General features: G+C 39.5%; 1 protein-coding gene across 2 annotated transcripts in view; it reads right to left on the bottom strand.

Annotated features, from left to right (window-relative positions):
• The window catches only part of MNAT1 (MNAT1 component of CDK activating kinase), a 232817-nt gene extending 215962 nt beyond the window's left edge, over positions 1 to 16855 (bottom strand). For both annotated transcript variants that reach the window (XM_001167724.7, XM_016926179.4), the window contains exon 1: positions 16578 to 16855. In XM_001167724.7, coding sequence (XP_001167724.1) covers positions 16578 to 16666 — 89 coding nt within the window. In that variant the 5' untranslated portion in view covers positions 16667 to 16855. The remainder of the gene's footprint in view (positions 1 to 16577) is intronic.
• Positions 16856 to 27146: the final 10291 nt, after the last annotated feature.

Here is a 27146-nt window from a genome sequence, read left to right as displayed (position 1 = left end):
CTGATTATACCTCAAAAACCAAATACTATGTCATTGCTTATATATCATCAATAAAAAATAAAGATGTGGCAAATACAATATCAGGAAAAATATCATTATTGAATATTCAAAGATGCCTTTTATCGTAAGCTAGCACCCTAGAAAATAAAATATAAAGAGAAAATTGTTCTAAGTAGATCAAAATGATTTTTAATATTGTAGTTTTTTCATCTTATGTATGAGTTTGAGTTACAACCCAGTTGCATTACAGTAAAAAAAAATGTATTTAGCCAACAGGTAATCAAAATGTAATTGAAAATTAATTTTGAAATTTAATTTCTGAATGGGATTTACACACAAAAAAAGAGACTGGAGCTGTCCAGGTGGGCTATGCAACCATATATCCTTTCTTAGGCTTCAGTTTCCCCATTTGATTAAAAAAAAAAAGAAGGTGGAGGGAGACATAAAATACAACTAGAAAGATGTTTGCTAAGCTCCTTCCAAATTTAAATTAACTAAGTATGTCAACTTCCTATCAATCCTTTTAATAAAACAAATAGCATTTTGTAAGCTGTACTTTTGCACAAACTTTCATACTAAGCCTGAGAGCCAAATCAGACAACACATTCCACTTTCCTAAAGGGGCTAATATTTAGATAATTTCTCTTCAGTGGCTGCTTTAGACAAAACCATTTCCATATTTGGAACCACGTACAACATTGGTATATTTGGTATCACCCAGACATTTTTGTTCCCCTGATGCTAACTTTGCAAAACCTGTACCCAACCAACCAAAATGATTTGCTTCCCCAAAGGACCTTTTCCTAAATCAGCAGAACAGCTAAAATTAGGCTGCAAGATTTCAGATTTATGTTTCTTTAGCAAATAGTAATTTTCTTAAAAAATAGCTGATTTAACAATAAAGCCCACTTTCACATCTTAACTACAAAGAATATTTCTATAACTATAAACTTTCCTTTTCTTCCTTGTTTAAAAAAAAAAAAAAAAAAAAAGGCTGGGCGCAGTGGCTCACGCCTGTAATCCCAGCACTTTGGGAGGCCGAGGCAAGCGGATCACGAGGTCAGGAGATCGAGACGATCCTGGCTAACATGGTGAAACCCTATCTCTACTAATAAAATACAAAAAAGATTGGCCGGGCGTGGTGGCAGACGCCTGTAGTCCCAGCTACTCGGGAGGCTGAGGCAGGAGAATGCCGTGAACCCAGGAGGCGAAGCTTGCAGTGAGCCGAGATCGCGCCTCTGCACTCCAGCCTGGGCGACAGAACGAGATTCCGTCTCAAAAAAAAAAAAAAAAAAAAGTAAAGAAAAACGAATTTATTTTTAATGACTCAAAGGAAGAACTAAGACACTATGAAAGTAATGGGGGCAGAAACCATGTCTGCCACATTCACTGTTGTTTCCCCAGAACTGTGTTTTCAACCCTCTTAGACCACAAAATTTACCTAGATAGTATAAAATACTGGTCCCCACCTCGAAAGACTATGGTAGGGCCCAGAAATCTGTACTTTAAAGAAGCACCCCAGATGATTCTTAGGATGAGGTAAGTTTTGGAATCACTGGCCTGGAAACGGTATTGAGTGTCTGAGAAAGACTGCAAATACGTTTATTAGTAAACACCAACAACTAGTAAATTACTGTTGTCTTATTTTTTTCTTGGAAAATAGGCTTAACGCATTTGAAACCTGAAGAAAATCATTAAAATCTCATTTAATTTTCACTCAATTATTCTCATTCTATTTGCTGTCTCAGGAACAAGTTGCTAAGTAAACTGAAAATAAATTGCCAAAAGATTCCTGAAACTTAAGCTGAAAAACTATATATTTTTTGCACATAGAATACTGAAAATAACTCTTTATAGATTATAGAGTAAATTTACTTGAATTCATAGATTTACTTGAATTCTTAAATTTACTCGAACTGTGCCTCATCTAATCTTCATAGTAACTGTAAGGTATCACTACTAGTGAACCCATTGTACAGATGAGAAAAAGTTTTAATAAGAATCACTAATTTTCCCTAAATCTCATAGCTAATAATAAGTAGTGAACCTAGGATTCCAACCCAGGCAATCATACTATCAGTATATATTTGTTAGACATAATATTTTTATGCCCACAGCAGAAAAAAAGCAATGAGAAAAAATTAATTCCATTTCTATTTCTATTTGTATCCCTAAAGGAAACTAATGAACTACTACTTTAGATCCTTACAGAATAAAATAACTTGCATTTTAACAAATAAGTTTGAATGTCCAATAGATAGCTTCACCTGTTTGACTCTTGGAATACAAGTTTGAGAACATAACTTCCATGGAAAGAGAATGTTCACAAAGCCAAAGATGCTATGAAACTTTCTGATACCTGCAGGTACAAATCTGGATAGATTTCCTCCAAAATTCAAAACTATATATAGTCATGCACTACACAAGGACATTTTGGTCAAAGACAGACCACATATACAATGATGTCTGTTCCTTAAGATTATAATACAGCTGAAAAATTCCTATCACCTAATGACTTCGTAGCCATCCTAACATCTTAGCATAACACATTACTCACCTGTTTGTGGTGATACTGGGGTAAACAAACCTACTGCACCACCAGTCGTATGAAAATATAGCATATGCAATTATGCACAGTGCATAATAGTTAATAATGATAATAAATGACTACGATACTGGTTTATGCATTTACGATACTGTGACTTCTTAACTGTTATTTTATAGTGTACTCCTTCTACTAATAAAAAAAAAAGTTAATTGTGAAACAGCCTCAGCAGATCATTCAGGAAGTATTCTAGAAGAAGGCATTGTTATCACAGAAGATGACAACTTCATGCATGTTATTGCTCTCGAAGACTTTCCAATGAGAAAAAAACGTGGAGAGGGAAGACAGTGATATTGATGATCCTGACCCTGTGTAGGTCTAGGCTAATGTATGTGCTAATGTGTATGTTTGTATCTTCATTTTTAATGAAAAAGCTTAAAAAGTAAAAACAAAAATAGGGCCATGTGTAGTGGTTCACGCCTGCAATCCCAGCACTTTGGGAGGCCAAGGCGAGAGGATCACTTGAGCCCAGGAGTTCAAGACCAGCCTGGGCAACATAATGACACCTCATCCCTACTAAAAATCAAAAAACTAACTGGGCACGGTGGCACCAACCTGGAGTCGCAGCTATTCAGAAGGCTACAGCTGAAGGATTGCTTAAGCCAGGGATGTCAAGACTGCAGTGAGCCGTGATCATGCCCCTGCACTCCAGCCTGGGCGACAGAGCAAGACCCTGTCTCAAAAAAAAGGAAAACCTAAATTTAAAATATTTTCTTCTTTTTTTTTTTTTTTTTTCTGAGACAGAGTCTCGCTCTGTTGCCCAGGCTGGAGTGCAGTAGCGCAATTTTAGCTCACTGCAACCTCTGCCTCCCAGGTTCAAGGGATTCTCCTGCCTCAGCCTCCCAAGTAGCTTGGGACTACAGGTGGGTACCACCACACTCGGCTAATTTTTGGTATTTTCAGTAGAGACGGTGTTTCACTGTGTTAGCCAGGATGGTCTCGATCTCCTGACCTCATGATCCGCCGACCTCGGCCTCCCATAGTGCTAGGATTACAGGTGTGAGCCACCACGCCTGGCCTTAAAATGTTTTCAATAGAAAAAAAGCTTAAGTCTTATAGAATAAGGACATAAATAAAATACTTTTGTATACCTGCATAATTTGTGTTTTAAGCTAGGTATTACAAAACAGTCAAACAGTTCAAAAGAAAATAAAAATTTATAAAGTAAAATTGTTACCATAAGCTGGGGTTTATTATTGAAGAAAGAAAATTTTTTTATAAATTTAGTGTAGCCTAAGTGTACAGGGCTTATAATGTCTACAGTAGTGTATAGTAATATCCTAGGCCTTAACATTCACTCACTACTTACTGACTCACCCAGAACAACTTCCAGTCCCACAAACTCCTTTCAGGGTAACTGCCCTATATAGGCGTATCATTTTTTATCCTTTTTTACTGTAACTTTTCTGTGTTTATATATAATTAGATACACAAAAACTTACCATTGTGTTACAGCTGCCTATGGTATTCAGTACAGTAACACGCTATACAGACCTGTAGCCTAGGAGCAATAAGCTACACCATATAGCTTAGGTATATAATAGACTATACCAGGTACCACACCATAAGCACACTGTATGATGTTCACACAGTAAAAACTGCCTAACATGAGTTTCTCAGAATGGATACCCATCATTAAGACATAATTTTGGGCAGGGCGCATTGGCTCATGCCTGTAATCCCAGCACTTTGGGAGGCCAGGGCGGGCAGATCACAAGGTCAGGAGATCAAGACCATCCTGGCTAACATGGTGAAACCCCATCTCTACTAAAAATACAAAAAATTAGCTGGGCATGGTGGCGGGCACCTGTAGTCCAGCTACTCAGGAGGCTGAAGCAGAAGAATGGCGTGAACCTGGGAGGCAGAGCTTGCAGTGAGCCGAGATCGCACCACTGTATTCCAGACTGGGCGACAGAGCGAGACTCTGTCTCAAAAAAAAAAAAAAAAGACATAATTTTGTGTGTGTGTGTGTGTGTGTGTGTGTGTGTGTGTATGAAATGAATCTTTAAAAAGGATTCTCAGTATAGAAGGGAATTGGAGAGTAGAAACATTACAAATAATATAATTAGTAAATATCTTGTAAACATAGTTTTAAAGAACTATAAGTTACGCTCAGTAAGTAACTAAGTATATTAGCACACTGCATCTTAAAGACTAAAGTACACTAATAGCCATTTTTGATCAAGCAAAAAATATATGTTAGAGCCATATAATAAGCAATCCGTAATGAAGTATTCATATTCTGCAGAGTGATCAGCACCATCCCTCATACTGGGAAAAAACAATTACAGCTAATACAAATAGTTTTATTAATGTTGTAAGGTCAAAGAAAAGACTACAGACTACACTGATTTTTTCTTTTTTTTTTTTTGAGACAGAGTCTCACTCTGTCACCTAAGCTGGAGTGCAGTGGTGCGGTCTCGGCTCACTGCAACCTCCACCTCCCAGGTTCAAGTGATTCTCCTGCCTCATCCTCCCAAGTAGCTGGAATTACAGGCATGACCCACCACGCCTGGCTAATTTTTTGTATTTTTAGTAGAGATGGGGTTTCACCATGTTGGTCAGGCTGGTCTCGAACTCCTGACCTCGTAATCTACCCGCCTCGGCCTCCCAAAGCGCTGGGATTACAGGTGTGAGCTACCGCACCCAGCCAATAATTTTCTAATTAACTATTAAATTACACAAATTTTAAGAGCTTCAGGGGGCTGGATGTTACCTATTATAAACAAGTGAACAAACCAAAGTTAAATGGCTGGCCTATAACTCGCTAGTCTATGGTGAAACTAGAGCCTAGATTTTCTAACTTGAGATTTGGTGTTCTTTCTACTCCTCAACCTGTCTCTGGATAATTAAGATACATACAACACCAACTCTTACATATGTGTGAAAGCACAAACTACCTCCCCTTCAGAAGAGTCTTGCGATCTTCACTGTAATTACCAGTCAGAAGACAGGAGGCACCAATTCTCTAAGCGCTGTTCTGCAGCACTATACTGCTAATCAACCTCAAAACACTCCATTAAAAGAAAAGAAAGCTTACAAAAATATTAGGGAAGGAGCTGAGGTAGTAAAAACAAAAAAGTAATCAGAACTATACAACAAAAAAGAAAATGTTAACAGGGTACTGCCAATTTTGAGGTAAAGAAAATAAACAGGGGCCGGGCGCAACAGCTCACACCTGTAATCCCAGCACTTTGGGAGACCAAGGTGGGAGGCCAAGGTGGGCAGATCTCTTGAGTCCAGGAGTTCAAGACCAGCCTGGGCAACATGGCCAAACCCCATCTCTATTAAAAATACAAAAATTAGCCAGGCGTGGTGGCACACACCTGTAATCCCATCTACTCAGGAGGCTGAGGCACGAGAATTGCTTGAACCCGGGAGGCAAAGGTTGCAATGAGCCAAGATCGCACCACTGCATTCCAACCTAGGCAACAGAGCAAGACTGTCTCAAACAAAAAAGAAAAGCAAGAGGTACATATAGAACTGAGAAAATCTGCAAGACTACAGGAGGAAGTAAATGCTTAACAACAGTAAGGCCAGCTTTTGCTAACAAATATGATGGAGTAACTGATGCCAGACTAGCCTTCCCACCATGAGCAACCATAAAATAAAGTGCATAATACAACTGTTTACAGGCATTAGACAACAGGCAGGACAGGACATCCCTGAGAGATGGGAAACTCACAAGGTGAGCCCTACAAATGCCTCAGCTTTCTATCTGGCAACAATTGCCATGATCATGGCCCAGCAAGCAAGACTTTAAGAAGGGAATAGTGATTGTGCTAAGCCAAATAGGCAGAGATCAGAATGCAGGGTAATTGATGTGGCTGAAATCCACAAGGCAGAGAGGCTAGAAGACATGTAGGATTCCCCCATTAAATCCTTGGCCAAGAAATAGGCTGCACATGTGTAGGGCAAAACCAATCAAGGCTTAAAAGAGAGTGGTTAAGAGAGGAAAATACACTAGAGTTGAGGAGTACTGGGTATACCTAGAGTTCCCACCAGCCAGAGCAGAGAAATCACATTAACACCTTATTAACATCTCAGATATCCAGCTGAGATATCAAAAATGCCTCAACTAAGAGTAAGAACCACATCCTAGAATAAGGCATATTCTAGGTGCACCCTAACAAAGACTAAAATCAAGCCCCAACAAGTTTTTGAAGGGATTAAAAATGTGAGGTTGAGTTACACTAAAGTAAGGAAACAATGGGTTCTCCACATATCATTCTAGCAAAGAGTAAAACCAAGCCTACACAAGTTCAAAGTTATCTGCCAGTAACTGAACTACCTGCAAGAATTTTTAAAATCAACACTTTTCACAAAAATACAAAATCCAGAATCTCTATAATATACCACCTACAATTAAAAAGTAGTAAACATGCAAAAATAAATAAGCAGAAAACTGTAACCTACAGTCAAATAAAAGCAGTCAATAGAAACCAACCCTGAGATGGCTGGGCGTGATGGCTCACACCTGTAATCCCCGCACTTTGGGAGGCCGAGGCACGCAGATCACTTGAGGTCAAGAGCTTGGGACCAGCCTGGCCAACAGGGCAAAACCCCGTCTCTACTAAAAATACAAAAATTAGCCAGGCATGGTAGCAGGCACCTGTAATCCCAGCTACTTGGGAGGCTGAGGCAGGAGAATCACTTGAACCTAAGAGGTGGAGGTTGCAGTGAGCCAAGATCGTGCCACTGCACTCCAGCATGGGCAACAGAGTGAGGCTCTCTCAAAAACACAAACAAAAAAGAAACCAACCCTGAGATAGCCAAGGAGTTAACTCTTACAGACAGAAACCTTAAGATTGACTATTATAAATATTTTAAAGGAATTAATGGAAAATATGTTCAAAAAATTAAAGGAAAATGCTTTCAAAGAACTAAAGAAAAATATATTCTTGATGAGTATATAGATGGGAAATATCAGAGAAATGAAAACTATAAAAAAGATAAAAATGAAAACTCTACGACCAAAACAATACAATAAGAAATGAAAAATCTATTGAATGCAAAGGGCTTAACATAGTTGGATGAGATTAGAAATGGCAGACAGGCAACAGTGAACTTGAAGATAGATCAATAGAAAATATATAATCTAAAGAACAGGGAGAAAGAGATATGAGTAAAGTTAACTTCTCAACAGAAACACTAGAGAACAATGAAATGATATCTTTTGTATGGTCAAAGAAATGCCAACCCATAATTCTATATTCAGCAAAAATATCCTTCAAACACTAGGGTGAAATAAAAACACTTTCTTATAAACAAAATCAGAGTATATTCTTCACCAACACACCTACACTATAAGAAATGCTAAGGAGCTGGGCGCAGTGGTTCACGCCTGTAATCTCAGCACTTTGAGAGGCTGAGGCAGGCGAATCACCTGAGGTCAGGAGTTCAAGGCCAGCCTGGCCAACATGGTGAAACTCCATCTCTACTGAAAATACAAAAATTAGCCAGGCATGGTGGCACACACCTGTAATCCCAGTTACTCAAGAGGCTGAGGCAGGAGAATCGCTTGAACCTGGGAGGCAGAGGCTGCAGTGAGCCGAGATTGTGCCATTGTACTCCAGCCTGGGCAACAGAGCAAGACTCCGTCTCAAAAAAAAAAGAAATGCTAAAGAATGTTCTTTAGGCAGATGGAAATCAATATGACTATAAAATCAGATCCAAAGGAAGAAGGGCAATATCAAAGATAGTAAATAGGTGAAAATAAGAGACTATATTTCACCACTTCATACCCACTAGAATGGCTATAATCAAAAGACAACTATAACAAGCATTGGCAACTACATAGAAAGACTAGAGCCCTCATTCACTGCTATAAGATGGTACAGCCACATTGGAAAACAAACTAAACAAAGAGTTACCATATGATCCAATAATTCTACTCCTAAATATATACATGAGAGAAACAAAAACATTTGTCCATACGAAAACTTGTACATGAATGTTCACAGCAGCATTATTCATAACAGCCAAAAAGTAGAAATGACTCAAATGTTCTTCAACTGATGAATGGATAAAATGTAGTATAGCCATACAATGGAATAATATTCAGCAATAAAAAGAAATGTGGTACTCATACATGCTACAACATGGATGAACCTAGAAAATATTATACTATGTAAAAGAAGCCAGTCCAGAGAACCACATACTGTATGATTCCATTTATATGAAAGGTCCAGAATAGGAAAATCTACATAGTCAGAAAGTAGATAACTGGTTGCCTAGTGCTATGGGAGCGGGGAGTTGAGGAGTGTGACGGCTAAGTGGTGAGAGGTTTCTTTGTGGGGTAATATGTACATCTCTGAGAATATACTAAAAGCCATTGAAACGTACACTTTAAATGTGTGAATTTTATGGTACGTGAATTATATGCAGTGAAGTTGTTTTTTAAAAACTTACCTTTCCTTAAAGACAACTGACTGTTTAAAGCAAAAATAACAACAAATCACAAATACAAATAAAAGATATGCTGAAAGAAACCACTAATAATAATAATAACAATGAGGAGTTAATTGTTGGCCATAAAAGGTGACTGTAATCCCAGCACTTTGGGAGGCTGAGGTGGGTAGATCACTTGAGGCCAGGAGTTTGAGACCAGCCTGGGCAACACAGTCAGAGCCTAGCTCTACAAAAAAAAATTAAAAATTAGCTGGCTGTGGCAGTGCACACCTGTAGTCCCAAATTCTGGGGTGGCTGAAGTGAAAGGATCCCTTGAACCCCTGAGTTCAAGGTTGCAGTGACCTGTGATCAAGCCACCACACTCCAGCCTGGGTGATAGAGTGAGATCCTGTCTCCTATTTAAAAAATAAATAAATAAATAAAAAATAAAAAGCTACCTGCTAATAGGCCAATACTTTAAAAAATCCAATTATTTCAAAATAAGGCAGGAAAGGAGCAAAAGAACAACAAAAAAACCAAAGGAATACAAGGAAACATGTAGACTTAAACCCAATGATATCAATAATTAGATATAACGGACTAGTACACCAATTAAAAGGCAGAGACTGTCAATCCAGATAAAATGGCAAGACTCAATGAAGTAGAGTCTCCCAGAGATAGACACAAATTGGTTGAAAGTAAATGGATGGGGGCCAGGTACAGCGGCTCACTCCTGTAATACCTACATTTTGGGAGGCCCAGGCAGGAGGATCACTTGAGCTCAGGAGTTTGAGATTGGGAAACATAGCAAGACCCCATCTCTACTAAAAATTAAAAAAAAAAAAAAAAAAAAAAAAAAAAGCCCAGGCGCAGTGGCTCACGCCTGTAAACCCAGCACTTTGGGAGGCCGAGGCGGGAGGATCACGAGGTCAGGAAATCGAGACCATCCTGGCTAACACAGTGAAACCCTGTCTCTATTAAAAATACAAAAAATTAGCCAGACAGGGTGGCCCGTGCCTGTAATCCCAGCTACTCGGAAGGCTGAGGCAGGAGAATGGTGTGAACCTGGGAGGCGGAGCTTGCCGTGAGCTGAGATCATGCCACTGCACTCCAGCCTGGGCAACAGAGCGAGATTCCATCTCAAAAAATAAAAATAATAAATAAATAAATAAGCCAGGTGTGGTGCCATGCACCTGTAGTCCTAGCTACTCAAGAGGCTGAGGCAGGAGGATCATTTGAGCCCAGGAGTTTATGATTGTGCCACTGATATTACATGGGTTAAAAAATTTTTTTAAAGTAAATGAACAGAAAAATGCACACTATCAAATAGTAAGCACAAGAAAGCTGACAGTGCCAAATTATTATCAGACAGAATCTTCAGGAAAAAGCATATTACAAGAGACAAAGAGGGCCATTTCATAATGATAAAAGGAGAAATGTATTAGGAAGGCATAACAATCCCAAATATGTACCCAACAAGAGAGTTCCAAAATGCATAAAGTATGACAAAACTTACAAGAAAAACTGACAAATCTATAATCATAGTGGAGTAATTCATAAGATGAGTAGATAAAATAAATTAATAAAGATACAGAAGATCTGGTAATGCTATCAACCAAGATGGGTATGGTAGTATGTACCACGTTTATAACTTATACTACACTACACCCAACAACCACAGAATGTATATTCTTTTCAAATGTACAATGATTGTTCACAAAGACAGGCCATATGCTGGACCATAAGCAAGCTTTCAGAAAACTTCAAAGGACTGAAATTTTATAGAGTATATCCTCTTATCACAACAGAAAATTATAAAATAATATATCTAGAATGTTCCTGTTCTAAATCTTCCACCTAAAATAAGTGCCTTTTCCTAATTTTCTACCCAGAGGGGGCTCTGTTTCCCAATTTGCACAAAGGTACTGAATAAGACCAGTATATTAAATGAGTAAACACCACTTATTATTCTTATCAACAAATAAATTCAAACTTAATCTGATAAAACTTTTAAACATAACTAACAATTTAGAGGAAATACTGAGAACAGAAGAACATATTTAACAATATCACAGAGATGCAATAAGCAAAATTCAGACTCTTCAGGATAAACTATCCAGTAACATCAGTAAATGAGAAATAGGAGAACCGAAAAAAAAGGGAAAAAAAGAAAGAGAAAGATGTTATGTAACTATCACAAAACATTGCCTTTATATATCAAGATGGTAGGTACTTGATTTTGCTTATCTTGTACTTTGCGTCTCGTGCGTGATGAAAAAAGTAGATTTAGCACGTAAAATTTCCAGAGACAGGTTTTGCCAAGAATGGTTGGGATAGAAATTAATTTTTTTTTTAAGATGGAGTCTTGCTCTGTAGCCTAGGCTGGAGTGCAGTGGTGTGATCCCGGCTCACTGCAACCTCTGCCTCCCAGGTTCAAGTGATTCTCCTGCCTTAGCCTCCCAAGTACCTGGGATTACATGCCCATGCCACCACACCCAGCTAATTATTGTATTTTTAGTAGAGACGGGGTTTCACTATGTTGGCCAGGATGGTCTCGAACTCCTGACCTCAGGTGATCCACCCGCCTCAGCCTCCCAAAGTGCTGGGATTACAGGCGTAAGCCACTGCACCCAGACAGAAATTAAATTATTAAAGGCTGTAGTTAAATGATAATTAGATACCACTGCCTCCATCTAATTCTATATGCCTTCAGAATGGAAGGCCCATTTCTTGAAATAGGTGGCCTGATAAAGAAAAAAAATTACCATTTTCTGTAATTGAGACAATGTTCATCCTTGAACAGAAAAAATTAAAAAAAGAACATGAAATCCAATCTTCTTCTGTATGCATACAATCAATTCATTTGTGCATTTGCTAGATTAAATTGATAAGTAGGGAAATATGCTTCTTCAATTGCTAGCAGCTAAGAAATAAAGGTATTTAATAATGTTTCACCTCTTTTCTCTCCTCTCTGCTCCTGTATTTTCTCCCATAAGTAAAACTCCTAGTTAATTTTTCCATAACCCTATAGTTCCTCTTTTATGAAGCACTACTCCTACTCACTTTATCACTTGCCTCCAAAAAGTCTTTGCTACTTGAGGACATGAAAAAAAATAATAATAAGTTAATAAAATCCTGCGGAAGCCAGCCTTCAAGATAGCCCAATGATATTCACACTCTTGGTATTCACACTCTTGTGTGTACTCTCCCACATTATAACACTACAAAACACCACAGGTGATGGTATATCACTTCTATCATTAGGTTTTAAAAGGCTCTACAGCTTCCAGTTCCCTTCCTCCCTCCCTTTGTCTCTTCTCCCCTCCATCTCCCCAATCTTCCTTACCTCCACTCATATCACTAGTTCTGGGAAAAGTCACGTCATAAGTAGCCCTATGGAAGAGTCCATGGGGAGGAACTGAAGCCTCCTGACAAGAGCCACATGAGTGACCTTGGAAACAGATACTCCAGGCCCAGTCAAATCTAGACTGCAGTCCTAGCCAACAACTTGATTACAACATCCTAAGACCGAGCCAGAATCATTCAGCAAAATAATACCTGCTCTTCTCAGACTAACAAGCATATTATTAAAATGTCTATATTCAATCCCATGAAATACATGCCATAAAAACTCAACAAACTATCAAAAAAATTTTCATTAAGAGCCAAAATGAGGCTGGGCACGGTGGCTCACGCCTGTAATCTCAGCACTTTGGGATGCCAAAGCGGGTGGATCACCTGAGGTCGGGAGTTCAAGACCAGCCTGACCAACATGGAGAAACCCCATCTCTACTAAAACTACAAAATTAGCCAGACGTAGTGGCGCATGTCTGTAATCCCAGCTACTTGGAAGGCTGAGACAGGAGAACTGCTTGAACCCGGGAGGCAGAGGTTGTGGTGAGCTATCACGCCATTGCACTCCAGCCTGGGCAACAAGAGCAAAACTCCATCTCAGGCCGGGCGCAGTGGCTCACACCTGTAATCCCAGCACTTTGGGAGGATCGAGGCAGCTGGATCACGAAGTCAGTAGTTCGAGACCAGCCTGGCCAACATAGTGAAACCCCGTCTCTACTAAAAATACAAAAATTAGCCGGGCATGGTGGCATGCGACTGTAGTCCCAGCTACTCGGGAGTCTGAGGCAGGAGAATCACTTGAACCTGGGAGGTGGAGGTTGCAGTGAGCCTAGATCATGCCACTGCACTCCAGCTTGTGTGACAGAGCAAAACTTCGTCTCAAAAAAAAAAAAAAAAAAAAAAAACCAAGATGTTTTTCTTATCAGAAAAGCATCTGATAAGATGCTTTTAAACATCTTTTAAAATGCAAGATTTTAAAAAATAATATTAGCCAATATAGGCAAAGTTGTGTGGCAATAGGAATCTCCATACAGTTGTCGGTAACATAATTGACAAGATCTTTTTTTTTTTTTTTTTTTTTGTAAGATAGGGTTTCCCTCCTGGCTAACACGGTGAAACCCCGTCTCTACTAAAAATACAAAAAAATTAGCCGGGCGTGGTAGCGGGCGCCTGTAGTCCCAGCTACTCGGGAGGCTGAGGCAGGAGAATGGCATGAACCCGGGAGGCGGAGCTTGCAGTGAGCCGAGATTGCGCCACTGCACTCTAGCCTGGGCGACAGAGCGAGACTCCTTCTCAAAAAAAAAAAAAAAAAAAAAAAAAAGGATAGGGTTTCCCTATGTTGTCCAAGTTGGTCTCGAATCCTCCCTCCTCAGCCTCCCAAGTAGCTAGGATTACAGGTAGGAACAACCATGCCTGTCTTGACATAATCTTTTTTGAGAACAACTGGGCCATATTTATCAAATTTAAAAGCCACAAACTCTGACCCAACAATTCTACTACTGGACATTACCTTGTGATTTTTACCTGTTATATCTTATGATATACTGGCCTAAATGCTCAAAGACATATATGTACATATATATGCATACTTATGGATGCTTACTCCAAGGAAAAACTGGATAATTAAACAAATATTAATTTTAAAAATTGGGGTAAATAAATTATATTTGAACAATGGACTACTATCAAATTGTTAAAAGAGGAAAACATATGCATATTGATCTAGAGAGATTATCCAATATACATAATGAAAAAAGCAAGGAAATATATATATATATATACACATATATATATGTTTATGCTATATTCCTGTTTATGCTAAAGGAAGAAAAAGTTTTCTACCCAAACACACCCATGTTTGTATATGCATAGAAAATATCCGAAAATATACACAAACAACCTAAAAGTTGTCACCTCTGGAGAAGTGAACCACAAAAATTTTTACCTTTCACTTAATAACTTACGTTGCTTTTATTATTAATAGCTTATATAATTTTAAATTTTTTAAATGATTGCCGAAAAAATCAGTGAGTTCTCTCCTCCATTCAGAAACAGCAGTGTGTTAGCCTAGATTAAAGTACTTCTTTAAAAGGATGATTAATTAGACAACATGCTAAAGAGTTCATATTAAGAAAATTACAACAGAGTCCTTATAATTAAAGCTGTATTTTCACATTTCATAGTGTACTGAAATCATTTAAAGCTAATCATTATTGTGCAAGTATTTCATAGCAGGCCAAATAAGTCCTGTTTTAATTTTATTTCTGCTTATCACCCATGCCACACAAAGAATAATAATAATAAAATAGCCAATATATAGTTAACAAATATTATGTGACAGAATACTAAATATCTCTAAATATTTTCCATATATTATTTAATACTTAAGGACCGTGATACAAGCAGCACTATTTTCTCTATTGTACCAACAAGAAGAACGGCTAACAAAGAGTTAGTCATTTCCCTAAGGCCACAGAGCCAGTAAGAGTAAAGAATGTGAAATCAGACAGGCTCATTCCAAAGCTTGTTCTCTCAGCCAATACGCTACAGCTTTTCACTCATTTTGTTCACATTTCAAGTCAAAAAAGGACTGTAAAATGTAGCCTGTTATCTAACAGGTTAGCAAATTAACCACATTAAATGCAACACCAGAATGAATTAGACAAAAGTCTTAACTCTTAGATCTTAACAAAAAGGGCTGAGGATACAACAAAAGCAATTTCAATTAAAATAAATATTTTATAATTGCCCAATTAAAATGCCATTTATGTTACTGAAATCGTATAATCTTCCCTGAATGGCTAATTGCTGCTAGGCCAGAAAATTACATTTAGCATCCTTCTGGTAAATTACATTTAGTTAGTATCCTTCCCAAAAAAAAAAAACAAACTCTCTTTCCTGTTCCACCATAACAAACCTGATAAAGAAAAATGGAGAGAAATTGAACGAAATCTCTCTAAAAACAGTCTATCTACAGTGTTTTTCCATGTAGAATTCCCTTTTCCATGCATTCTTCTTGATTACTTTTACCTTACTTCTAATCTTAAATCATTCAATCACAGCTCTACTATACTTCTTTGCAGAGTAAAGCAAAGGAAAATAAAGATCAATTAGAAAAGTTAAGTAAGCTAATAAATTCCATATAATAATTATAGCTACAGCTAATCATGCAATTTATGCTTACCTAAAGACCCTGTCATTGCTCTACATTTTTGTCAGCACTTGGGGGGTTGGGAGGAGACCTTGTCTACACACTGTAGATTATCCATTGTTTTTTGCCTCCAATAAACCTGAAAGAAACTACAGGAATATATGCTCGCCATTACATGGCACCTTTTTATCTCAAAGTGCTTTCTAGAACCACCTTCACTAAACCACATCTGACAAGAAATCTGGCAAGAAACACTTTGACCAATCCCTGTTTCAAAATACACAAACTCAACCTCCCTCCTTCTGCCCCCTTCCCCTGAAAATGGGCGTTCTAAAGTCAGACTTTCTGGGTTCCAATTCTCTCGAGGCCCACTTAATAAGGGACCTTGAGCAGTCTCGATTTCCTTCCCTGTGAAATGGAAATACCAGTATCTACTTCATGGGACTGTTGTAGGAATGAACTGAGATAACTCATGGTAAGGCGCTTAGAACACTGTCTGGCACAAAATGTGCACTCAAATGCCAGCCATTATTATATCTTCAAAATTAACTACCTACAGTCCGGGTTTTCTTCATTTTAGTGATGGGAGTCTAACCGAACTCCATCAGGACAAGTGGGCATACACACAGGGTTTTTTAATTAACTCATACAATAAATAGCAGCAGTATATACTCAAGCAAATTTTAAGTTTTCATAGCACTTTCGCACTTTTTCAATAAAAACATTTCATATGAAATAAACACTCCAATCCCCCACGCTTTTAATCAGCGATGTCCAGAGCCCAGTAAACAACACAAAGCCTGGAAATACAGTCGGGATACTCATTGGCTATGGAAGGCGGAACCTGACAAACTGCTGGATGCCACACTGAGAACCCGCAGTTCAAAGCAGGCCAGAGCCGCTCGGGGCTAGCGGCTACAGTCTATTTAAAGTCACAACGCCTTCTTTTCCCATTTTCCTCCCCAGTGTTGAAACTAACAACGCCCTTTGCTCCCAAGACGAGGCCTAGCATCTCCCGGCCCTCTCCTCCCACCCAGCGCGTCTCTCCCCCAGGGAACCCACTGCCGCCCAACTCACAGAGTGTGTCCGCAGACATTCACCATCAGCTTCAAGGAGGGGTTCCGATATTTGGTGGTCTTACACCGAGGGCAACCCTGATCGTCCATGGCGGTTTCCCTCCTACAGACTCTCGCAGGCGCCTGTTTCAGCCAGAGCCACCTACAAGCCCCCTCAGACGCGACCAAGCAGGTTCCTACCAACAGGCGCTTGGCAGAGACGGTCCCTTCGCGAAAGAGCACCGGCAAGGGGCGAGGCGCTGCAACACAAACGTTCCGGCAGTCAGTTCCCCGGGTCTTGCATCTAGGGCTTGGTCTTAGCCTTCCATAAAGCAACTTAATACCTTGAATTTGACAGGGGAACTTTTAAAATGGCAAATTATACAAAGCCTTATCTCCACGCACCCAGTTGCATTTTTCAAGGTACTGTGTCACAATTAGGAAGATAAATTCCATCTTGTTCTGTCTGGAAACATTCCCATGATTTCAAAGATTTATGAGCGGTGTACTTACTTTCTTTTGGACCATTTAATAGCCTGTGCTTTATACTTCTTTATAATTGCATAGTCATGTCAGCTCAGCTGATAATATGCATTCGCAGATACAAAATATGAAAAAGCTATCTACTCCCCCATCAGACAGTATTTATTTCCCCAAATACCTAGGAAAAAATCATATAAGAATACATACAGAAAAATTTAGTTCTGCAATTCCAAGATCTGATAGCCTGAATATCTTTGTAAATTGTAAACCATGTTCATCACATTTATCAAGAAGGCAAATTGAAGTCTGTAAACAGCTCTATTAAATAATAAGCTTTCCCACTGTAAAGGACACATCTTATTCATCTCCAAAATAAAGATTTGTTGATTCTTAATGAGTAAGTAGACTAAGTGAAGAATTAATGAATGACTATCAAACAATAGTGTAATGTGAAAATTTTTAGTGTCAAACATTCTTTGTAACCACCTTCATCTGACCCAAACTCCATCAGAAGGGAACATGCAAACAAGATTTTTCAAATAATCTGATACGATGAGTATAAGCTATAAACATTTATAGTAATTTTAACTCATCATAGAACTTGTGTTCTTTTCAATAAAAAGGAACATTCAATTCACGTTTTTAAACAGTGAACCTGGTAGGGAACCCAAAACCCAAAAATACAGTTGGGATTTCCATGGGTATAGAGAGGGATGCTGACAAACAGCTGGATACCACACCCAGGAACCAGCAGATCAAAGCAGGCTGTGACAGAGCTTTACATTAGTATGAAGACATCAAGGATTCATCTAATAAATAAACCATATCATCTCTTTGATCATAATATTGTTCCTCAACAGGAGTTAACCAAACATAAACTTACTAAAATAGGTAACACCAAATACTATGCTACTATGCTGATCCGGAGGCTTATTATGCTGCTGCTATTGTCTTATTGAAAGACCACATCCAGACCAGTTACATGATTCAGAGTGAAGCTCTTCAAGAACAAAGGCAACTCTAGTACTTTATATTTTGGACCATTTAATAGCCTGTGCTTTATACTTCTTTATAATTGCATAGTCATGTAAGCTCAGCTGATAACATACAAGAAACTTCTGGTGAAAGAATGAATATGTCATATGTGCAAATAAAATTTTTAGCCAATACTACATTGAGGTCATCCACTCAGATGGCATTATAGTTTATTGCCACTAGGACAATTTTTGTGTGTTTGTTTGTTTGTTTTGAAACAGGATCTCCTTCTGTTGCCCAGGCTAGAGTGCAGTGGCCCGATCACAATTCATTGCAGCCTTGAACTCCTGGGCTCAAGTCATCCTCCCACCTCAGCCTTCTAAGTAGCTGGGACCTCAGGCACTAGCCACCAGTCCCAGCTAATTTTTTATTTTACTTTTTTAAGAAATGGGATCTCACTATGTTGCCCAGGCTGGTCTTGAATTCCTAGGCTCAAGCAGTCCTCCTACCTCAGGCTCCCAAAGTGCTGGGATTACAGGCATGAGCCTGTAATGATGCCCAGCTATCCAGGACAGTTTTAATTATGTCTTTGAAGATGAGACCCAACCACGTTGTGAAGTGAATTGCTTTTCCTTTCTCCCAAAACTTAAGATTAAGGCAAAGAAAGCACTAAAGATTGTGAGAAGCAGCATTGCTACAAGCTTTATCCTTTTCCTAGGTGGGAAACTACTAACTTGGAAGCATGGTAGCAACAGCTGACTTGGAAATCTGTCAGATAAGCTTTACTTATGGACCTAAAGACAGTAGAAAATAGCACTTATAGATTTGGTCTCTGGTACCAAGAGAGCTGAATTCAAGTGCTGGCTTCATCACATGATTTATATGACCTTGAGCCTCAGTTTTCCCAATTCTAAGTTCAGGATAGTACTTGTAAAGAATAAAAGATACTTCATTTAAAGCACCTAGCATAGAGTAAGAGCTTAGTAACTGCTGGCCATTATTAATGGTAGCATTAGGATACTGGCAGTAGTATTATCTAAAAGAGGCAGGACAATATAATAATAAGAGCCCAACCTTCTTTTACATCAGTCAGACCTGTGTTTGAAGCAAATTTCCAATCCTCCCGTTCCTCAGTTTCCTTCTTGCATATAATACACTTCATAAAATTGCTGTAATGATTAAATTACATGACATAGACATAAATAAAGGCCCTAATACAATGCCTCATACATTACAGAAGCTCTGAAATGTACATCATTATCACTGGTGGGGATGAATAACATGGAATGGTCAGAGAGCTTTGAGGAGGAAAGCACTGATGGCACCAGGTTCCTAATTCAAATGGAACCTCAGCCTATGTAGAAAACCACCAAACTCAAGTTTCCTAAATTTCTTTTTTTTTTTTTAGGAGAAAATAATTTATCAACCATAACATATAATTTTGAAAGATTAAAAACACGTTCATCTCAACACAAAAATTCAATCATGCTTAAGTGCCTTCCAACGTGTTCATCCAAGGTGAACCTTCATATGTTTACAAATTCTTTTTCTTTATGAATTTTTGTTGACTAAGAACAAATTTTTTTCATTTTCTGAACTTCAAAATTATGCATTTTTCTATACGCTATACATATGAAACTTATGCTCCCTATGTATTGTTTTTACTATTTTTTTTTTAGGTTTTTTATTATTATACTTTAAGTTATAGGGTACATGTGCACAACATGCAGGTTTGTTACATATGTATACATGTGTTGTGTTGGTTTGCTGCACCCATCAACTCATCATTTACATTAGGTATTTCTCCTAATGCTATCCCTCCCCCATCTCCCCACCCCACGTCAGGCCCCGGTGTGTGATGTTCCCTGCCCTATGTCCAAGTGTTCTCAGTGTTCAACTCCTACCTATGAGTGAGAACATGCGGTGTTTGGTTTTCTGTCCTTGTGATAGTTTGCTCAGAATGATGGTTTCCAGTTTCATCCATGTCGCTACAAAGAACATGAACTCATCCTTTATCGTGGCTGCATAGTATTCCATGGTGTATATGTGCCACATTTTCTTTATCCAGTCTATCACTGATGGACATTTGGGTTGGTTCCAAGTCTTTGCTATTGTGAATAGTGCTGCAATAAACATACATGTGCATGTGTCTTTATAGTAGCATGATTTATAATCCTTTGGGTATATGCCCAGTAATGGGATGGCTGGGTCAAATGGTATTTCTAGTTCTAGATCTTTGAGGAATCGCCACACTGTCTTCCACAATGGCTGAACTATTTACACTCCCACGAACAGTGTAAAAGCATTCCTATTTCTCCATATCCTCTCCAGCACCTGTTGTTTCCTGACTTTTTAATGATCACCATTCTAACTGGTGTGAGGTGGTATCTCATTGTGGTTTTGATTTGCATTTCTCTGATGACCAGTGATGATGAGCATTGTTTCATGTGTCTGTTGGCTGCATAAATCTCTTCTTTGGAAAAGTGTCTGTTCATATCCTTTGCCCACTTTTTGATGGGGTTGTTTGACTTTTTTCTTGCAAATTTGTTTAAGTTCTTTGTAGATTCTGGATATTAGCCTTTTGTCAGATGGGTAGATTCCAAAAATTTTCTCCCATTCTGTAGGTTGCCTGTTCATTCTGATGGTAGTTTCTTTTGCTGTGCAGAAGCTCTTTAGTTTCATTAGATCCCATTTGTCTATTTTAGCTTTTGTTGCCATTGCTTTTGGTGTTTTAGTCATGAAGTCCTTGCCCATGCCTATGTCCTGAATGGTATTGCCTAGGTTTTCTTCTAGGGTGTTTATAATTTTAGGTCTTTAATCCATCTTGAATTAATTTTTGTATAAGGTGTAAGGAAGGGATCAAGTTTCAGCTTTCTACATATGGCTAGCCAGTTTTCCCAGTAGCATTTATTAAATAGGGAATCCTTTCCCGATTTCTTGTTTTTGTCAGGTTTGTCAAAGATCAGATGGTTGTAGACGTGTGGTGTTATTTCTGAGGCCTCTGTTCTGTTCCATTGGTCTATACATTTCTGAAGACAGCTGAATCCCAAAAGTGGAAAAATTGAGGCCCTTATTTCTCTTCCCAAGTCTGCTCATCCTATAGCATTCCTACCTCAGTTAACAGTAGATTCTATGGGAATGGGACAGTGTTTCTCAAATGCAGACCTTCTTTTCCAGCCCCAAGGCTATGGACCCAGGTTGGGCTTTCCTCGTCGGAAGAGGATACTTACTGTTTTCTCCCTTTACTAAGGACAGCATCTCTACTCCACTTCTTTTGGGAAATAGTCCTTAGTCCCTCACCCCACATGTATGTGGTTCTACTAGGTCTGTTGATCACAATGCCTGCCCCCTGGCACAGGGGTTGGCATGACACCTTTATTGGCTGTGAACTTCCTCAGGAACCAGAAACTCCAATTGAACTGGCCTAGGCAAAAAGTTGAATTTATTGGATCACAATATCAAACAATGTGAAGAGCAGGAGTGCAGCTGGCTGGACTTGAAGACCTGCTATCCCATTTCACTTGCCTCTGTCTTTCTCATCAGGTTAGTTTTCAAAGGAGCTTTCTCCAAAACCTTAGAAACATGGCTCCCAGTAGCTCCAAGCTCACATTTTACATTTTCATCAAAGAGGCTCTGCTGCTTTTCCCTTACTGCCAATTTGAACAATTCTTCCCTAGGCCAGTTCAGGTGGGGTCTCTGGATCCTGGGGAAATTCATATCACCATAAAAAAGTAAGAGTGCTGCTATGCTTGGGAGATGACTAGAATCTGGCACTCAGTCTCTGCCAGGATGTCTTCTCTCCACTGTAGCCCATGTGACTCACTAGGTCACTCTTCATCTCACCTACTGCTTATCAGTGTCCTAAACATGCAGATACCTTGATCACTGAGAATTCCCAAGCATTATATCTAAGATTCCCTCTACTAGTCTTCCTTAATTCTTCCAGTACAAGTTTGAAAACCCCCAGCAAAAGATTCTGAGTGTTTTGGGGCAAGTGCCCATCCTGGGTCATCAATGGTGGCCATGATATGACACACAGACATCACCACTGTATATCCCACAGCAAACAGCATTTCATTCAAAGTCCATAATTTGTCTCCAACATGGCTTTTAAGCTAATAACCCACATTTACATACAACCCACACTCCAGACACACTGGATTACTATTTCAAAAATATACCACACACCTTCACAGCTCCATGCTTTTCTCATTCTGTTTCCTCTGCTTCTCATTAACCTTTATCCTTATCCTCTCAAAATTATTGTCCTTAAAGACCCAGCTAAAAATTCACTCCCAATTGCCCTCCTCGTCTCAAAATCAGACTCTCTATCCTCACCAATCCCATATCCTATATTGTTACTTATCATTGTCTTATCTCCCCCACAAAATTTTAAGCTCCTCAGGAACAGAGACCTCAATATATTCGTCTTTCTATCCTTTGGTACCAAACCCAGTGCCTTGAACTTAAGGCTCAGTAAGTGTTTGGCAAATAAATGATCCTTCAGAAATATTCACTACATATCATCAACCATCACTAAATAATAATGGATGGGAGATAACTTTAGAACCTAATTTCTCTAATACACTAATAGTACCAGTACATATGCTTTTTTTCCCCCTGGGACAGGGTCTCACTCTGTGTCCAGGCTAGAGCTCAGTGGCATGATCATGGCTCACTGCAGCCCTGGCTCAGGTGATCCTCCCACTTCAGCCTCACAAGCAGCTAGGACTACAGGTGAGTGTCACCACACCCAGCTAATTTTTGTATTTTTTGTAGAGATGGGGTTTCACCATGTTAACCCAGGATGGTCTCAAACTCCTGGACTCAAGCGATCCATCCACCTGGGCCTCCCAAAGTGCTGGGATTATAGGTGTGAGCCACCACACCCAGCCCAAACTCACTGATGAATGAAGAAATCTCCATTCTTGATGGCAAAACCATCAAATATATTCAAGCAAAGTGTAAAATTTTGTGCTGCACCTGATTTTCTTCAATATACTAAAATGGCCAAAGATTTTTACCTACACTCATCACTATCTTCAAGCTGGAAGGAAAAGACACAGAAACAAGCAGCTTGGTTTTTTGCTCTTCACTCTCACACAATCCCAGCCTCAATCCTGTTTTCCCAAATCGCAACACAGATTGATTTTTATTTTTATTTTAGATTCAGGGGGTACATGTGTAGGTTTCTTACATGGATATATTGCACGATGTTGAGGTTTAAGCTTCTATTGAACCCTTCAACCAAATAGTGAACATAGTACTCAACAGGTAGTTTTTCAACCCTTGATCCCCTTCGTCCCTCCCACCCCTTTTGGAGTCCCCAGTGTCTGTTGTTCCCATTTTTATGTCCACATGTACCCAATGTTTAGCTTCTACTTTTTTTCCCCCCTATCATCCAGGCAGCAGCCTCAAACTCCTGGACACAAGCAATCCTTCCACTTCAGCCTGCCAGGTAGCTGTAACTACAGACGCTCACCACCATGCCCAGCTATTTTTTTTTTATTTTTTGTAGAGACAGGGTCTCATTATGTTGCCCAGGCTGTTCACAAACTCCTAGCCTCAAGCTATCCTCCCAGATTGGCCTCCCAAAGCACTGGGATTACAGGTATGAGCCACTGCACCCAGCCTAGCTCCCACTTATAAATAACATGCAGTATTTGGTTTTCTGTTTTGGATTAATTCACTTAAGACAACAGCTTCCAGCAGCAACCATGTTACTACAAAGGACATGATTTCATTCTTTTTTATAGCTGTGTAGTATTCCATGAGCAACACAGTTTTAGACAGCATATCAATACAACAGACTCAATGTTCACGGCATGGCACACATAGGAAGTAGAAGCAAGTATTCATCAATTTTACAACACATTTGGCAAAACCAGTGCTCTGGGATAAACTCTACACACCTTCAGGTCTAGTATTCCATTCCAATGTAACTGACCATGTTTGAGTCTACTTTGAATTGCTGGCAGAATGAGCTCTGAGTGTCAACTGGCTATAGGAACCTGGATCTTGGTGTGGATTTCACAGCTGGTCCTACTGGAGGTATGGAATAGCAATGTAGCTAGCTACAGGCTACAGATGTCATAAAAGGCCACTGTTGCTTCTATAGAACTTGATGCTCTAGAGGCAAATATACAGAAGACATGCAGAAGCCCAGCAAGTGGTTTTCCAAGTCAATGCACTATATTTGATTGATAATAATTCTGAAGCAGACTCCTGTGACCTGGTTTGGGATGGCTCCAAACATAGCCAAAGGAATTTTCATTAGGTATATACAACTAAAAAGTGTCCTACTTTGCAATATCAGGAAGAAGATAACAAACATTTACCAAGGATTAATTACTCACCAGGTGCTTTCTGGCACATCTTATCTCATTTAATCCTCACAACAACTTAGTCTACTTTTTATAGTCAAGTAGCTAATAAATGGAAGAGCTAGGATTAAACCTGTGTCTAGCTATCTGATCCTCAAATCCACATCCTTTCCACTAAACCACACCATATCCTGTCTACTTTGTTCTGAGAAATGTGCTTTAAAATTTCAAGGAATTAAATGCAACATGGTCTCCTGGATTGGATCATAGGACAGAAAACAGACATTAATGAAAAAAAAACTGGTGAAATCCAAATAAAGTCTAGAGGTTAGTTAATAGAAATGCGCCAATGTTAATTTGTTCAGATAAATATAGCATTATCATGTAAGATGTTAAAATTAAAGGGAACTAGGTGAAAGGTAAGTGGAAACTCTACTATTTTGGTAACTTTTCTGTAAATCAAAAGCATTCCAAATAAAAAATATATTTTTTAAAAAATTTGGCCAGGTGTGGTGGCTCATGCCTCTAATCCCAGCACTCTGGGAGACTGAGGTGGGCGGATCACTTGAGGTCAGGAATTTAAGACCAGCCTGGCCAACATGGTGAAACCCCATCTCTACTAAAAATACAAAAATTAGCTGGGTGTGGTTGGCAGGTGCCTGTAATCCCAGCTACTCGGGAGGCTGATGCAGGAGAATCACTTGAAACCAGGAGGGGCAGGTTGCAGTGAGCTGAGATCATGCCACTGCACTTCAGCCTGGGCATCAGAGAGAGACCCTGTCTCAAACAAAAACAAACAAACAAGCAAACAAAAATTCAAGGAAGTTCTGAATCTCAGTTATTGTCCTGAAGCTTGGTACCTAACTGGATGTTTCCAGTGGAGTAGAAACACATGGTCTTGGCCGGGCGCGGTGGCTCACGCCTGTAATCCCAGCACTTTGGGAGATCGAGGCGGGCGGATCACGAGGTCAGGAGATCGAGATCATCCTGGCTAACACGATGAAACCCCATCTCTACTAAAAATATAAAAAATTAGTCGGGCATGGTGGCACGCGCCTGTAGTGCCAGCTACTCAGGAGACTGAGGCAGGAGAATCGCTTGAACCCGGGAGGCAGAGGTTGCAGTGAGCCAAGATCACGCCACTGCACTCCAGCCCGGGCAACAGAGTGAGACTCCATCTCAAATAAATAAATAAATAAATAAATAAATAAGCAAATAAATAATATGGCCTTTTCTGTTGTTATAAATTTTAAATCTACCAGCGATGTCAACACATTAGGGTAATGCAAAAACAAGTTAAATCCTACATCAAATGACATCTTGATTGACCAGCAATAAAATAAAGCCTGTCTACAAAAAAAAGAAAATCTCACCAAGTTTATCATGACGGCAGGTGACCTAGACAGCTGCTTTGTAATATGCTGAAGTAGGCAGATATGAGTAGCTGGGAAGCATACACAATACAAGGCCACCCTGAAGTAAAGGTTAGGATGATGTCATTAAAATGTTGAATTTTGAGAGGCCGAGGCGGACGGATCACGAGGTCAGGAGATCGAGACCATCCTGGCTAATGTGGTGAAACCCCGTCTCTTCTAAAAAATACAAAAAAAAAAAAAAAAATTAGCTGTGCGTGGTGGCGGGCGCCTGTAGTCCCAGCTACTCGGGAGGCTGAGGCAGGAGAATGGCGTGAACCCAGGAGGCGGAGCTTGCAGTGAGCCGAGATCGCGCCACTGCACTCCAGCCTGGGCGACAGAGCGAGACTCCATCTCGGGGGGAAAAAAAGTTGAATTCTGAGAAAGAGCAGCAGCAGGCAAACCCAACTGACCTACAGTAATCAAAGAAGCAGAAATGGATTATCCCTTTTGGAATTAAGATCTTGTGCAAATTACAAAGGAAAGAGACACAACTGCAAACAACAAAAGACTCTACCCCCACTTCAGCATCAAACCAGCGGGCAATCTGTCTATGCTGTGGAAAAGGGCTTCTGATCCTGCACTGATCTGGATGACACCCGCACATTCAGTGTTTCTAGCCTATCATCTTTAAAAAAGAAATACTCATATACTTACATTAAAAAGTTCATGTAGAAAACTTAAATTTCCATATTTAAAGCTTAGATCTCTTCCACACGACTCATCCAGGATAAACTTATGGTTTAATATTCTACATGTTTAATTATACCATGTTCAACTCAGTTGGGTTGCCAGCCCTCCACGTGGCTTAAGGTTAAGTACATTTTTTGAAGGCTTCTTGTTTTTGTCTTCTCAGTGGGCTATGTATGCTGCTAATTATAAGGTTTTCAAGCATTTTTCCCCCTTTGGAATTTTAATTTACTCTAAATGCTTGCCCCTTAGAACATTTCCTAGTGTCATTTTATTTTTGACTGTTTTGAATACAAAATCCTTGATAAAGACATCCAAAAAGAGGGAGAATGGGGAACAGGGAGATACTGGGGGGCTTCTGAATTGTCCTTTGAAGTTTTGTCATCTAGATGCTGAGGGTGGTCTCTTTGTTAAAAATTTAACCATCCAGACCTTAAGGCCACACAATTAATATTCCCTCTGGAATCGTAGGGCCTCTGTTTGAAAGAGTTGTCCAGTTTTCAGGCCACATTAGGTAATTTCCCGCCCAGGAGCGTGGCTTGGAAAGAATGTCGGTGTTTTCCTTCAGGTATAGGTGCCTGGGGGTCAGGAGGGGAGGGAAAGGCGAGGGGTGGAGTGGGAGGTGGGTGATCGACAGGGATAGAAACTGTGTCTCCTCCTCCCTCTGAATGCGAAATAGCCAATGAGGTGGCTCGGCCGGGCCGGGCC

The sequence above is a fragment of the Pan troglodytes genome, chromosome 15 (genome assembly GCF_028858775.2).
Source record: "Pan troglodytes isolate AG18354 chromosome 15, NHGRI_mPanTro3-v2.0_pri, whole genome shotgun sequence".
Lineage (NCBI taxonomy): Eukaryota > Metazoa > Chordata > Mammalia > Primates > Hominidae > Pan > Pan troglodytes.
The sequence above is the reverse complement of the archived record's forward strand: the minus strand, read 5'-3'. Positions and strand labels throughout refer to the sequence as shown.